Genomic DNA, 15,656 nt, shown 5'->3' with positions numbered 1-15,656 from the left:
TTCTCCCCTGATCTCAAGTCATCAGTATCATAACACTGGCTCTGTCTGTAAATAGCAGATGGTAGCCTTCTTGGTTTCATATGTGCAGTTGGGCCAACTCCGATACCAGAGATGTGGAATCTGATGCTGCCACATGAGGATCGTGGCGTGGACGGAGGTGGAGGTTGCCATGGTTTCACTGTTAGCTTTTTCACACGGGTGAACCGAGCTACCCATCCACCTTTGCTGCTGGAACTGTGATGTGAAAGCACAGAACGGTTTGGGTTGGCTGCCCCCCCCCTACTTACCAGCATGCCATATCTGCATTCCACACATGCCCGCCTAGTCCGAGTCTCAGCCTGGCACTCAGGACGCACCGTTCAACAAAAGACTGAGTGTTGAGGGGGGAAGGGTTAGAGGCAGGGTGGGATGATCAGCGTGATCCCCATGCTTTCTCCTTCTGGATTGAAAGGCTTTAGTGTGTGGAAAGAGAGGGACAGTGCCCACCTCCCTTTACTGTAACAGTCAGTGCTGTATGACAACATATTGTCACATCCCGCTTCCCAGAGTAAAATGGACTAATCAATCTTTGGCTCATATGTCAGGATCATTCTCTATTGACACCGTGATACTGCCGTTAAATGGACGGTAGTGGTACCAAATACAGTTGTCCATATTCTCACGAGTCCAAAGAAGTAGGCAAATCTCCATTGAAAGTGCATTTTGGTCCAGGAGTAGGCTTAATCTGAGTCCGGTAACACGCCTTTATTATGAAACTGAAAATGCAGAATGAATCAAATCAGTTTTACGCAAGATTTCCTGCTGTTCCTCACGATTAGATTTGCTAGGATCCACATTAGCCGACGCCAATGGGCGACAGCTAGTTTTACTGGGATCCAAGACATTACAGACAAAAGACTACAATTTACATACATTTAAAACATTAACATGTCGTGTGTTTGCATCTATCAGTTACACATACATGTCAGTACATACACACAAGTACTGTAGGTCACGTGTGGGAGAGGTGTTGCTTTATTTGTTTTTTGAAACCAGGGTTTCCTTTTCACTTGCGCTTTATGAGGTGGAAGGGAGTTCCATGCCCTCATGGCTCTGTATAATACTGTACGTTTCCTTGAATTTGTTCTGGACCTGGGTACAGTGAAAAGACCCCTGTTGGCATGTCTGGTGGGGTAAGTGCTTATGTCAGTGCTGTGTGTAAGTTGACTATACAAACTATTTGGAATTTCCAACAAATGAATGTTTCTTACAAAAAACTAGAAGTCTTTCCTCAACTCTTAGCCAGGAGAGACTGGCATGCACAGTATTAATATTAACCCTCTGATTACAATGAAGAGCAAGACATGCCGCTCTGTTCTGGGCCAGCTGCAGCTTAACTTGCTCTTTCTTATTAATGTGTTACATATACCTTTGATTCTTAAGTGATATAACTTACAAACTTAGTACAGAATCCATATATCATAACCCAAACAATGTAAAGTTTCAAAATATACATAAGCTGTTGGTCCTTCAGTTGAGAACAGTAGAAGGTTTTTCAAGCCCATCCCTCAAGTTCAGCTGTTTAGTTGAAAAATGAATTGTGGCTATTGTACTGTAACTGGGTTCACCACAAAACAAAGAGTACATGAAATGCAATACCCATGTCTTTTCAGTGTATTTATAACCTATTGTTCGTGTTGTGCCCAAGAACATCACTTAGCCGTGTGTATTTATGATCATCCATGGGTTCTCATGCCTTATTGCTTAATTCATATTTCATTATGTTATTAATCCTATTTTCATTTTTTTTTTTAATGATCTATATGCACAGCTTGCTAAAGTAGTCTTTAGAACAATACGGTCGTGAGATAGAGCAGGCTTGATAAGTTGGCACAATCGAGGGCTTTGTGCTCTGTGGCTCTCTGCATTTTTATTTTTAAACTATTTGCTAGGCCTTCTATCAGCTTGCATCTCAGACTTGAGTCCAGTGTCTGCTCTCAATAGCCTTCTGTATAAAGACAGAAAAGAGCCCTTCCCCTGTCCCTCTACCCCCCTCACGCTCTCTCTCTCCCTCTCTCTTTCTCTATGTGCCTCTCTCTCTTTCACACACTGACAAGTGCAAGTCCCCTGACAGGGAGCCTGATCACTTTGAGAGTTGAAAGTGGAGGAGGAGGGTGCCAGAGACATCAGGTTTGCATAATATACAGAGAGAGAGAGCACCTGCCAGGTGAATGGGCTTCGGTCATATGTAATGATAAGGAAAGTACTGGACCATGAGGTGGGGTTGTGACAGCATGTGTGACCCAACGGGAGCAGGAAAAAGGCACCAGTGGACCGGACAGCTCTTCTTATACTCACTGCTATACACTCTGAGGAGAAACAACCGTCCTAGGGTTCAACTTCAGTGGAATTTTTAATCTAACTGCAGTTGCTGGATTTATGCACAAAAGGGTAAGTGTTATTTTTCACAAAGAGAATCACTGAGGATCATTTGAGATTTGTATATTGAAATGTATACTACAGACCTATTTATGGTTCTAAACAGTGATGTAAAGTACTTAAGTAAAAATACTTTGAAGTACTACTTAAGTCCTTTTTGGCGGTATCTGTACTTTACTATTTATATTTTTGACCATTTTTACTTTTACTCCACTGCATTCCAAAAGAAAATATGTACTTTTTATTCCATTACATTTTTCCTGGCACCCAAAAGTACTCGTTACATTTCAAATGCTCAGGCTGGACAGCAAAATGGTCCAATTCACACCTATCAATATAATGCGTTGTCATCTCTACTGCCTCTGATCAGGCAGACTCACTAACCACAAATACTGCGTACGTAAATTGAGTGTTGAAGTGTACCCTTGTCGGTCTGTAAAAGAAATAAACAAAAAAAATCTACCATCTGGTTTGCTTAATATAAGGAATTTGATCTATAGCAGTATGACAATTGATTACTCTTTTTCACAACTGTACATAAGTACTTTTTAAACCAGATACTTTCAGACTTTTACTCAAATAGTATTTACTGGGTGACTTTCACTTTTACTTGAATCATTTTCTAGTAAAGTGTCTTTACTTTTAATCAAGTATGGCAATTTAGTACTTTTTCCACCACTGGTTCTAAACATCTATTTTTTTGTCTTATTCTTTGACATAGGTATAATAGAATGATCATAATGTGCAACTAAAATATCTTATCTCAAGTTTGAGTTCTGACATTTGGGCTGAAGAAAATTGTTTCAAGTGATAGAGCAGCCAATATGGGCTGTTACAGAACTGATAAGACAAACCTACTGTTACACTATACTCGCTGGGTCTAGTGGGCCTAGGCTTGCCTAATTGTCCTGTAAACTGACTACCAAGCAAACATGGCCCTATTGGCCCCATTTGGGTATTTGGTGGGCAGGGTGGGCAGGGGCTTAGCCAGCCAAACATGGGCTAAACATGGGCTAGCCCACAACAACCCCATCAGCCCAACATGGGATAGCCCTGCATAGGCTTTCCCCATACCAAGCCCACACCAGTACAACACGGGCAAGCCTACACCAGTGCAACACGGGCTAGTGCAGTGGTTTCCAACCTTTTTCAGTTACTGTACCGCCAAGTACATTTTGCTCTGCCGATAGTATCCTTAAAGACTAGCTGTCGCCATAGAGCCCCACAGTGGAGGTGTCATAATACCCATAAAAACGAGCGGTCAAACAGGGAAATGATTCCAATCGTTTTTCCATAATTAATTTTTCCCATTTTAGAAACACTTAAAATAAGGGCTTTGTTTCGTGTAGGCTTACCCTGGCGTGACATTTTGATATCCATGTAAATCTCTCTCGGACAAGGTGACTTATATCAATATATTTGGCTCTATTTACTCTCATATTCAAAAATACGAATTAGCATCAAAGTAGACATCATGCAAGACTACAAATCACTGCAAGCCCCTGCACGTCATCTCTAACGGACACCTTTGCTAACAGGTATTGTGTCAATTTAAAAGCTGCACAAGACAGTTCACAGAATTGTCCATTTAAAGAAACGTAGCCAATTTATTAATTACTACATTTAGCTAACATTAGATAGTTAATCCAGAAATTCTTACCTAAACCTTGATGGATTCTGGGTACTAACTCCTAAACTTGGAATAGGGTTAATTATCAGGTATCCTATTGAAATATTGAGTGCTTAGGTTTAGAGGGTTTACACCAGAAGTTAATGGTTATCTGTAGGAGGAAAGTATATGTTGGGGGCAATTAAGCTTGGAATGTACCGAGTTTAGGGAAAACGATCAGGTGGCAGGCATTGATAAGGGGAGAGAGCAATGGATTAGTGATGAAGGGGGTCGAGGGCAGGTCAGGTCACGTTAAGGGAGAAAGAACAGTTTTTAGCTTGCGTCACTTGATTTCCTGCCTAGCAACAGAGATGTAGTGTTTGGAGAGAAGGAGGAGATTCCACCTCAAATTGGGGTACATATACCACCGCTATTGTGAACATGTTTTTGTCGGTTCAGCTGTTCGATCCTTTGGGGGACAATAAACTTGGTGTAAGCTTTCGTGTTAGAACCTAACAGCCTCGATTCGGCAGTCTCGTCCAGATCATCATGGCATTTGTAGTTCTTTATGATAGACAAATTAAGAGCTAATTAGCGTTTAATTTTGGGACGGGTAAATACAGGTGAATATATTGATAAAGGTCACCTTGTCCTAGAGAGATTTACGCTGTTATCACAACTCCATGGTTAGCCTACACGAAACACAGTCCTTACTTTAAGTGTTTCTAAAATCCTTTATGGGAAAAGTAATGGTTGAAAAACAATTGGAACCATTTCCTTGTTTGACCGCTAGGTTTTATGGGTATTAAGACTCATACTATGGTACTCTATAAGCATCGGCAAACGGGGATCCTAATAAATCAAATCAAACCCTCTCGTGCATTTTAAGCCTACGGTCTCATGAGTCTTCTCAAGTACCCCCTGTGGAAAGGACAAATACCGCCAGGGGTAGTAGTACCCCTGATTTGGATCCACTGGGCCAGCGGGAATCAGCCCAACATGGGCCAGGACCACACCAAATCCAACAAGGGCCAACCCACACCAAACCAATCAAGGGCAAGGGCTAGCCCACACCAAGCCCAGTTACTTCATAATGTAGAGGCAGGGACTCATTAGAATATTCATGTTGTTAAGTTTTAAAAAATGCTGACAGAATACATTCAAACTAATGAGGGTTCGGAACATTAAAGCCAATTATCTTTTCAGAAAGAACCTTATAGTTCTAAGTCCAGAAGATACAGTTGAAGTCGAAAGTTTACACACACCTTAGCCAAATACATTAAAACTAAATGTTTTACCATTCCTGACATTTAATCCTAGTAAATATTCTGACCCTGTCTTAGGTCAGTTAGGATCACCACCTTATTTTAAGAATGTGAAATGTCAGAATAATAGTAGAGAGAATAATTTATTTCAGCTTTTGTTTCTTTCATTACATTCCCAGTGGGTCAGAAGTTTACATACACTCAATTAGTATTTGGTAGCATTGCCTTTAAATTGTTTAACTTGGGTCAAACGTTTCGCACAATAAGTTGGGTGAATTTTGTCCCTTTCCTCCTGACAGAGCTGGAGTAACTGAGTCAGGTTTGTAGGCCTCCTTGCTCGCAAATGCTTTTTCAGTTATTCACACAAATCTTCTATGGGATTGAGGTCAGGGCTTTGTGATGGCCACTCCGAAAAGTGCAAATCAAATCAATGGCCACTGCGAAAAGTGCAAATCAATCCCAGAACAACAGCAAAGGACCTTGTGAAGATGCTGGAGGAAACCGGTAAAAAAGTATCTATATCCACAGTAAAACAAGTCCTATATTGACATAACTTGAAAGGCCGCTCAGCAAGGAAGAAGCCACTGCTCCAAAACCGTCATAAAAAAGCCAAACTACGGTTTGCAACTGCACATGGGGACAAAGATCGTACTTTTTGGAGAAATGTCCTCTGGTCTGATGAAACAAAAATCGAACTGTTTGGCCATAATGACCATCGTTATGTTTGGAGGAAAAAGGGGGGGGCTTGCAAGCCGAAGAACACCATCCCAACCGTGAAGCACGGGAGTGGCAGCATCATGTTGTGGGGGTGCTTTGCTGCAGGAGGGACTGGTGCACTTCACAAAATAGAAGGCATCATGAGGAAGAAAAACTATGTGGATATATTGAAGCAACATCTCAAGACCTCAGTCAGGAAGTTAAAGCTTGGTCGCAAATGGGTCTTCCAAATGGACAATGACCCCAAGCATACTTCCAAAGTTGTGGAAAAATGGCTTAAGGACAACAAAGTCAAGGTATTGGAGTGGCCATCACAAAGCCCTAACCTCAAATCCATAAAAAATTTGTGGGCAGAACTGAAAAAGTGTGTGCGAGCAAGGAGGCCTACAAACCTGACTCAGTTACACCAGCTCTGTCAGGATTAATGGGCCAAAATTCACCCAACTTATTGTGGGAAGCTTGTGGATGGCTACCCAAAACGTTTGACCCAAGTTAAACAATTTGAAGGCAATGCTACCAAATACTAATTGTGTGTATGTAAACTTCTGACCTACTGGGAATGTGATGAAAGAAATAAAAGCTGAAATAAATCATTCTCTCTACTATTATTCTGACATTTCACATTCTTAAAATAAGGTTGTGATCCTAACTGACCTAAGACTGGGAATTTTTACTAGGATTAAATGTCAGGAATGGTGAAAAACTGAGTTTAAATGTATTTGGCTAAGGTGTATGTAAACTTCTGACTTCAACTGTACATTGCGGAAACCGAAGAGGTTAACTAAAAGAACAAAAACTGTCAGGCCGAGAGGCACTATGGCCACCTCTTTCTCAAGGTTTGATTAAACTCCTAATTGCCAACACCTGCACACTTTATCAAGGCTTGACAGAGAACCTGGACCCGGTTGCTGCTGCCCCCTGGGACTGGAGTGTGGAAGTGGTAGTGCTAGTGTCTGATCATGCTCCTCAGACCTAACCTATTCCATAGCAGGTTTTATTCAGACATGAGTTATTTGCACATTGGCAATAACTGTGATGGTGTGCATAGCAAGTTAGCCCTCACATTGAATGTTTTCCTGAATGTCTCTGTTTGCGGTTCATTGCCAAGGAATGTTTTCATGCACAGTATGTCAATATGTGCTTTTGTGACTGAAGGTTATGATATCATCATATAATGGATACATTACTGCTTATTCGATTTGTGGAGAGAGTTACTTTTGCCATTGCCCTTCACCATACAATTCCATTTGAATGGTGTTGTAGACATACAGAAAGTATTCACACCCCTTTTTCCACATGTTGTTGTTACAAAGTGGCATTGGATGTCATTGTCATTGTTTGTCAACCATCTGCACAAAATACTCTGTAACGTCAGTGGAAGAAAAATGTGAACATTTGTAAAAAAAAAAAAAAAAATCATGATAAACAAAACACTAATATATCTTGATTAGATCTTGATTAGATAAGTACTCAACCTCTTGAGTCAATACAGCGATTACAGGTGTGAGACTTTCTGGGTAAGTCTCTAAGAGCTTTCCACAACCGGATTTTGCAACATTTGCCAATTATTATCCTGAAAAACTCCCCAGTCCTTAATGATTACAAGCATACCCATAGCATGATGCAGCCACCACTATGCTTGAAAATATTGTGAGTGATACTCACTAATGTGCTGCATTGGATTTGACCCAAACACAACACTTTGTATACAGGACGAAAAGGTAATTGCTTTACCACATTTTTTTCTGTATTACTTTAGTGCCTTGTTGCAAACAGGACGCATGTTTTGGAATATTTTTCTTCTGTACAATCTTCCTTCTTTTCACTCTGTCAATTAGGTTAGTATTGTGGAGTAACTACAATGTTGTTGATCCATCTTCCGTTTTCTCCTATCACAGCCATTAAACTCTGTAACTGTTTTAAAGTCATCGTTGGCCTCATGGTGAAATCCCTGAGAGGTTTCCTTCCTCTCCGGCAACTGAGTTAGGAAGGATGTTTGTATCTTTGTAGTGACTGGGTGTATTGATACACCAGCCAAAGTGTAATTAATAACTGCACCATGCTCAAAGGGATATTCAATGTCTGCTTTTTTTCCTCCCATCTACCAATAGGTGCCCTTCTTTGCGAGGTATTAGAAAACCTCCCCGTTTGAAAATCACTGCTAAACTGAGGGACCTTACAGATAATTGTATGTGTGGGGTACAGAGACGAGTTAGTCATTAAAAACATGTTAAACACTATTATTGCACACAGAGTCCATGCAACTTATTATGTAAGCAAATTTTCACTCCTGAATTTATTTAGGCTTGCCATAACAAATTATTGAATACTTATTGACTCAAGACATTTCAGCTTTTCATTTTTAATTAATTAGTATAAATTCTGACTTTGACATTATGGGGTATTGTGTGTAGGCCAGTTACAAAAACATTGCAATTGAATCCATTTTAAATTCTGGCTGTACTACAACATAACGTGGAAAAAGTCAAGGGGTGTGAATACTTTCTAAAGTCACTGTTACTTCTTAGCACCTACCCATATCCGACAATACTTGGTAGATACAATATACTACATGAAACATTACACAATAACAGACACCTGCCCACCAAAGGTGTGCATCCTTCCCAGAGCCAGAGTAAGTGCTCAGCCTAACGAAGCACACATCTATACCAAGGTCCATTGGCAGGTTAAACAGCACCATGAAAAGATCCCTGATTCAGGGGGACTAGCACTTAAATGTCTCCCATATATCCCAGTGCCTGGGCTGACTCTAAGGGCAGGCAGAATTCCCCCTCACATGCCTCTATAACGGCCCCGTCATGGAACTCCCAGACAAAGGAGCAGAAGACATTTTCAACTCCATCACTGAGTGACCAGCAGCCACAGAACGTTTTCTTTTCCACTAAAAAAACACATTTATCACACAAATGTCTGCAAAAAGGGGATGGTGATTCTAGCTGATGTTAGACCTAATTGTTCACAGAAGATTTCAGTATTGAGGAAACCTCAAACTTCAACAAAGCCGTGGGAGCTTTCTGTCAAATAAAGAGCATTTTGATTCAGATATTTTTGACTTGGTTTGTCTTTAGTATAGTTGCTCGAGCGCACTCTTGGTGGCAACTGGGTGACCCACGTTATGTGCATAATGCTGCCAGCTTGTTCTGGGTCACTGTGCAGTCCGATCTGATTTCAGGCTGCAGGTTGAATGGCTGCAGATCCGTACTGGATCACTTTCCAGCCCCATGCATTATTCATCTAAGGGACAGATGACACAGAAACACAGGGTATATCAGTCCATGCTGTTGTGTGGCTACACTGTGCCGTGTTTAGAGTAAAGGTGTAGCTGTAACACTTTCATAAGCATGCAGGTATAACGCTTTATATAATTGGAAGAATATGTGTGATCCCTTACAATGTCTTACAATAAGACGTATACAATGTTAAGTCTCTCTTATGTATCAAAATGTCAACATAAATTATGATAAACTCTTGAGTACAGCTTTAAGGATTAGGTGCTGGGACATGCATCTTCTTTGGACAATTTCCCATTGCGCCTTTTTCAAGGAATTGTATGAAGGATACAATGTGTGTGTTCAAATGATCAAGGAATGTACATTTCTTGACATTTGCTCAACATAAACCTAGTAGTTGTTTCATTACCAAAGGCACACAATGTGCTCATTGGAAACAACCATTTGACTGAGCTGTTACGTGCGTTCCCAAATAAGTAGGAACAGGAGACAGTGGATCCAAGTGACTAACAGACTCCATGTCAATGACAAAATGGAGTTTGTTGATTTCAGGACTGTCAGCCTATTGTTTTGGTACACTGTGGATAACTTACACTGCTTTTTGTTTCAGATAACCCTCAATTTGGGACCATGGTTGTCAAACAGGGGAGGCAATGGAGGTCGATGTGCAAAGGCCTTGTCCTGGGTGCCCTACTTACCAGCTGTATGATCCTGCTCTACTGCCTTTCTGCTCCACAGGTCCACTTCAACCTGCCCGAGTAAGCCCCTTTTAGACACTTTTTACTAGGGGAGGTTGTTGGGCATCCTTTGCAGTAAATATTGCATCAACAACATTCAGTAGCAATATATATGATATACAGATGATACAGATTGCTTTATTTGCCACATGAATGATGGCAATAAGCTACTATGAGAGGCAAAATTAGTTTGGGGTCTTCTACATCATTGCATAATGGTAAATCAGATAATATTTGTGATTTGATGTGTTGTACACTACCAGTCAAAAGTTTGGACACACCGACTCATTCAAGGGTTTTTCTATATTTGTACTATTTTCTACATTGTAGAATAATAGTGAAGACATCAAAACTATGAAATAACACATATGGAATCATGTAGTAACCAAAAAAGTGTTAAACAAAGCAAAATATATTTTATATTTGAGATTCTTTAAATTAGCCAACCTTGCCGTGATGACAGCTTTGCACACTCTTGGCATTCTCTCAACCAGCTATTCTGAGCACTTGTTGGCTGCTTTTCCTTAACTCTGCGGTCCAACTCATCCCAAACCATCTCAATTGGGTTGAGGTTGGGTGATTGTGGAGGCCAGGTCATCTGATGCAACACTCCAACATTCTCCTTCTTGGTAAAATAGCCCTTACACAGCCTGGACGTTTGTTTTGGGTCAGTGTCCTGTTAAAAAACAAGTGATAGTCCAACTAAACGCAAACCAGATGGGATGGTGTATAGCTGCAGAATGCTGTGGTAGCCATGCTGGTTATGTGTGCCTTGAATTCTAAATATATCACTGACGGTGTCACCAGCTAAGCACCCCCACACCATCACACCTCCTCCTCCATGCTTCACGGTGGGAACCACACATGCAGAGATCATCCGTTCACCTACTCTGCGTGTCACAAAGACACGGCGGTTGGAACCAAAAATCTAAAATTTGGACTCATCAGACCAAAGGACAGATTTCCACCGGTCTATTGTCCCTTGCTTGTGTTTCTTGGCCCAAGCAAGTATCTTCTTCTTATTGGTGTCCTTTAGTAGTTGTGTCTTTGTAGCAATTCGACCATGAAGGCCTAATTCATGCAGTCTCCTCTGAACAGTTGATGTTGAGATGTGTCACTTGAACTCTGTGAAGCATTTATTTGGGCTGCAATCTGAGGTGCAATTAACTCTAAGGAACTTATCCTCTGCAGCAGATGTAACTCTGGGTCTTCCTTTCCTGTGGCAGTCCTCATAAGAGCCAGTTTCATCATAGCGCTTGATGGTTTTTGCGACTGCACTTGAAGAAACTTTCAGAGTTCTTGAAATTTTCCAGATTGACTGACCTTCATGTCTTAAAGTAATGATGGACTGTTGTTTTTCTTTGCTTATTTGAGCTGTTCTTGCCAGAATATGGACCTGGTATTTTACTAAATAGGGCTATCTTCTGTATACCACCCCTACCTTGTCACAACACAGCTGATTGGTTCAAATGCATTAAGTCGGAAAGAAATTCAACAAATTAAGTTTTTACAAGTCACACCTGTTAATTGAAATGCCTTCCAGGTGGCTACCTCATGAAGCTGGTTGAGAGAATGCCAAGAGTGTGCAAAGCTGTCATCAAGGCAAAGGGTGGCTATTTGAAGAATCTCAAATATAAAATATATTTGGATTTGTTTAACACTTTTTTGGTTAATACACGATTCCATATGTGTTATTTCATAGTTTTGATGTCTTCACTATTATTCTACAATGTAGAAAACAGTAAAAAATTAAGAAAAACCCTTGAATGAGTAGGTGTGTCCAAACTTTTGACTGTTACTGTATATGTGTACACTTGCTCTCCATAGGGTGCCAGTGCCTTACTCCTGCGCTCATCAGCCTGCTCAAGCCCACGCCACACCATTCACAAATGGCTCCCAGCATGCCGCGGGACAGACGGGCCTCTGCACTCCCAAAGTGGATGTCATGTTCATGAAGACCCACAAGACGGCCAGCAGCACGCTCCTCAACATCCTCTTCCGTTTCGGAGAAAAGCACAGGCTCAAGTTTGCCTTTCCAGACAGCCGTAATGACTTCTTCTACCCATCCCCATTCCAACGCTCCCAGGTCAAGGACTACAGGCCTGGCATGTGCTTCAATATCTTATGCAACCACATGCGCTTCAATGCACCGGAGGTGGCCAAGGTGCTCCCCACAGACACCTCCTACATCACCATCCTCAGAGACCCGGCTGAGCTCTTTGAATCCTCCTTCCACTACTTTGGCCGCCTGGTGCCCATGACCTGGAAAATACCAGGCAAGGACAAGGTGGGGGAGTTCCTGCGCGACCCCCGCCACTACTTTGACCCTGATGGCTTCAACTCCTTCTACCTCAAGAATCTTCTGTTCTTCGACTTCGGGCAGGACAACACTCTGGAGCTGGGCGACCCGAGGGTGGAGGAGGGCATCCGGGCCATCGCAGGCTGCTTCCAGCTGGTCATGCTGGTGGAGCACTTTGAGGAGTCCCTCATCCTGCTCATGGACGCCCTCTGTTGGGAGATGGACGACCTGCTCTTCTTCAAGCTCAACGCCCGGAAGGGCTCCACCGTGTCCAAACTGACCCCAGAGTTGAGGGCCAAGGCCCTGGAGTGGAACGCCGTGGACTGGAGGCTTTACCAACACTTCAATGCCACCTTCTGGAGGAAGGTGGAGGCATACGGGCACCAGCGGATGGCTGACGACGTGGCGGAGCTCCGGAGGAGGAATGCAGAGATGGCGGCCGTCTGTATTGAGGGAGGGCATGCTGTGGATGCAGATAGCATCCAGGAGACAGTCATGCAGCCCTGGCAGCCCATCGGGGAGAAGTCCATCATGGGCTACAACCTGAAAAAGAACGTGGACAAGGCTCACCTCAAGCTGTGCCGTAAGATGCTCACACCCGAGTTGCAATACCTGACAGAGCTGGGGGTCAACCTGTGGATCACTAAGCTGTGGGGGCATGTGAGAGACATGATCAACTGGTGACAAGCGGGTGACTGGAGAGATGGGCCAATGTTACATTAGAGAGCATAGAGAGAGAGTGAGTGAGTGAGTGAGTGAGTGAGTGAGAGAGAGAGTGAGAGTGAATGAGTGAGTGAGAGAGAGAGAGAGAGAGAGAGAGAGAGAGAGAGAGAGAGAGAGAGAGAGAGAGAGAGAGAGAGAGAGAGAGAGAGAGAGAGAGTGGTATATCCTTGGCCTGAATGCCTGCATAAGGTCATAAGGGGTTGTGTTTAGCATGGAATGATGAACTCTTCCTATGTGTCAGCAGTATTGACTTGTTTGCCTAAATGGAAAACTCCACCTCAAAACAATCTTGTTGTATTTGTTTCATTAGTCCATTGTTGATATTGTCCCAAATGTTTTTGCATGTCAGCAATCAAGTTTTCAGAAATACAGCTAGTATGATGCATTTTGAATCATATGATGCTGTGTTTTGCATAAGATGATGCAAAATGCGTCATACCAGCTGTATTTCTGTATTTTGAAAGTTATATATCTTGAAAACCTGATCGCTGACTAGCAAAACATTTTGGGACTATATCAACAATGCAGTGCTTATTTTGTAAATTGGTAGGTGCCAGAACAAAGTGTGCCAGAAAGGGAGGTGACTTGAGGGGCTCTGATGTACCAGAATGCATGAAAAAAAATCCCCTTTATAATAAATTCCATGCAGAATTATCATAGCTTTTGCTACTGGCATACAGCAGTAGAAAAGAAGAGCTTGCATAAATTGAACATATGGGGGGAAAAAAATTGTAGCCTAGTGTCCGTGAAAAATGTGGCCTTTTATTAAAACATTGAATTAAATTAATTCTACATCATTTTAGATTAGCATACTATTTTTTAATACCTCACAAATGATCGAAATGACAGGCTACTTTGACACTGACAAACTGAGAATCTGAGATCACTAGAAATTAGTTTGTCTTAAATCCATCAATAGCCCAGGCCTAGGTGTGCGGGGAGACAAATAGTATACAATATGAGGAGGAAATTATAGTCCTAAAAAAGCTTTGCAGTTTCAGTGACTCTCCCAATGATGCGCTGCTCACTTGCCGGTGATGGCGGATGCGCTCGTGCCAAAAAGCTTATCTCTCTCGTGTTTTACTTTGTAAAACAATGCTGTTGTCTCAATAGGCCTATTTGGAAGTTGATAACAGATTAGCCTTCTTTTCAGCAGGATCCATTTGCTTTCCAACCTGTGTTTTCCCGCGATTGTATTTGAAATATTGCGAAATGTCTGTTTTGGCTGCATGCTGTTTGTTCACTGAACGATTTCCCGCGCGTTCCGGACTGTAGGCATGCCTTGCGGTTCGACTACACACAATCCACACCTAGACAAAAAAATAAAATAAACTATTGATCCTCTGTGGGTAAATTATAGGTTTACTCCTGATCTAGTATTCAGAATTGTTTAATTTCTTCCTGAACAGACAGCAGTACGCATATAGCGTTGGCAAATGTAGGCTATTTTAATCTATCAGGGTTGCTGCGGCACCTCCAGCAACCTTCCTGTGGCTATGATTATATAAGGAAATAAATGATGAAGTGCAACGCTGGAGAGAAGAGAGTTGAAGGTTCATGGCTATCAGAGTAGAAAGAGGGAGAGAGAGATCGTAGAAAGTGAATCTCATTTTAGTTATGTAAAGGATACAGTCGTGCTTCCGTCTCTAACCACAGCAATGGTCACGCGTTGGTATAGGGCAAATTGTTAGGCAAACCATAAACCCGGGCCAGCCCAACATTAATACATTCTTAGAATATCAGGCACGTTTTCCCATTACGTTTTTACGGGACAGGAGAATTACAGAGGAGTCAAAGTTGAATTAACTCTGATTGCTTTCATTATATTTTTTACATTGCAAACAGTGAAAATAATTGTTCATGCCACAAGATGTACCGGATCCCGGCAAATGAGTTCTGGAACGAAAATGTCCAAAACTGAGAAGTGCCGGACCTGTTCCAGCAGAATCCGGCACAAATTAAGCACTGCAACAATTGACCAATGAAACAAATACCAAAATATATTTTCCCATAAATACAGCGCATGTTTGCAAAATGTTATGTACCCGGTAGGTGCTTGAGAACGGCAAGGTGTTCAGTTACAATCTGAAGATATGCATACCATTGTAACATACGCCACTCTCCCGCTTTAAAATGTGTGTTGTGTTTATAAGGGGCAAATGGTCCCTTTTATTTCCCCCCTATTTATTTATGGTGGAATTGAATATTATTGAAAACTGACCCGAACCATTTCCCCATTTGTCTATTTGTTTGGTTTCAATGACAACAAGGTCAGATTCCCCTTTATGAAAGACACATATTCAAGAACATATTGAGGGCAAATCTAGAACAATAAAATGTGAATACTGAATAATCGGATCTAACCCATCAGCCCTGCCAATATTAGAAAGTGATACTCTTGTATTTTCGAAATAAAGACCAAATTAAAAAGGTGTCTGTTGTATTGCTTTATTAAGAATGTTGTTCCCTATGTTAATATTTAAACAATTATATCTTGATGTGCAGCATTCTTCTTTTCTTTTCAAGCCATTTTATCATCTCTATTTTACATCCACTTCACAGTAAAGTCATGATAGTAACAACGGATAATGTGTATAATAAATGTGTGTGTGTCATTTTGTCTGAACGTGTGTAGCT

At 41.6% G+C, this 15,656-nt stretch overlaps 1 protein-coding gene across 2 annotated transcripts; it reads left to right on the top strand.

Annotated features, from left to right (window-relative positions):
- Positions 1 to 583: 583 nt before the first annotated feature.
- Positions 584 to 15,451, top strand: gal3st1a (galactose-3-O-sulfotransferase 1a). 2 transcript variants are annotated; one of them, XM_055886242.1, is made up of 3 exons: positions 584 to 1,172; positions 9,871 to 10,018; positions 11,825 to 15,451. In XM_055886242.1, the coding sequence occupies exons 2-3, from the start codon at positions 9,891 to 9,893 to the stop codon at positions 12,978 to 12,980; spliced, it is 1,284 nt and encodes a 427-aa protein (XP_055742217.1). In that variant the 5' UTR covers positions 584 to 1,172; positions 9,871 to 9,890; the 3' UTR covers positions 12,981 to 15,451. The 2 variants fall into 2 exon arrangements, with proteins under 2 accessions (XP_055742217.1, XP_055742216.1); XM_055886241.1 differs by lacking the exon at positions 584 to 1,172 and adding an exon at positions 1,182 to 2,430.
- Positions 15,452 to 15,656: the final 205 nt, after the last annotated feature.

This window comes from Salvelinus fontinalis, chromosome 28 (genome assembly GCF_029448725.1).
Source record: "Salvelinus fontinalis isolate EN_2023a chromosome 28, ASM2944872v1, whole genome shotgun sequence".
Taxonomy (NCBI): domain Eukaryota; kingdom Metazoa; phylum Chordata; class Actinopteri; order Salmoniformes; family Salmonidae; genus Salvelinus; species Salvelinus fontinalis.
This window is presented reverse-complemented; position numbering and strand designations above follow the sequence as displayed.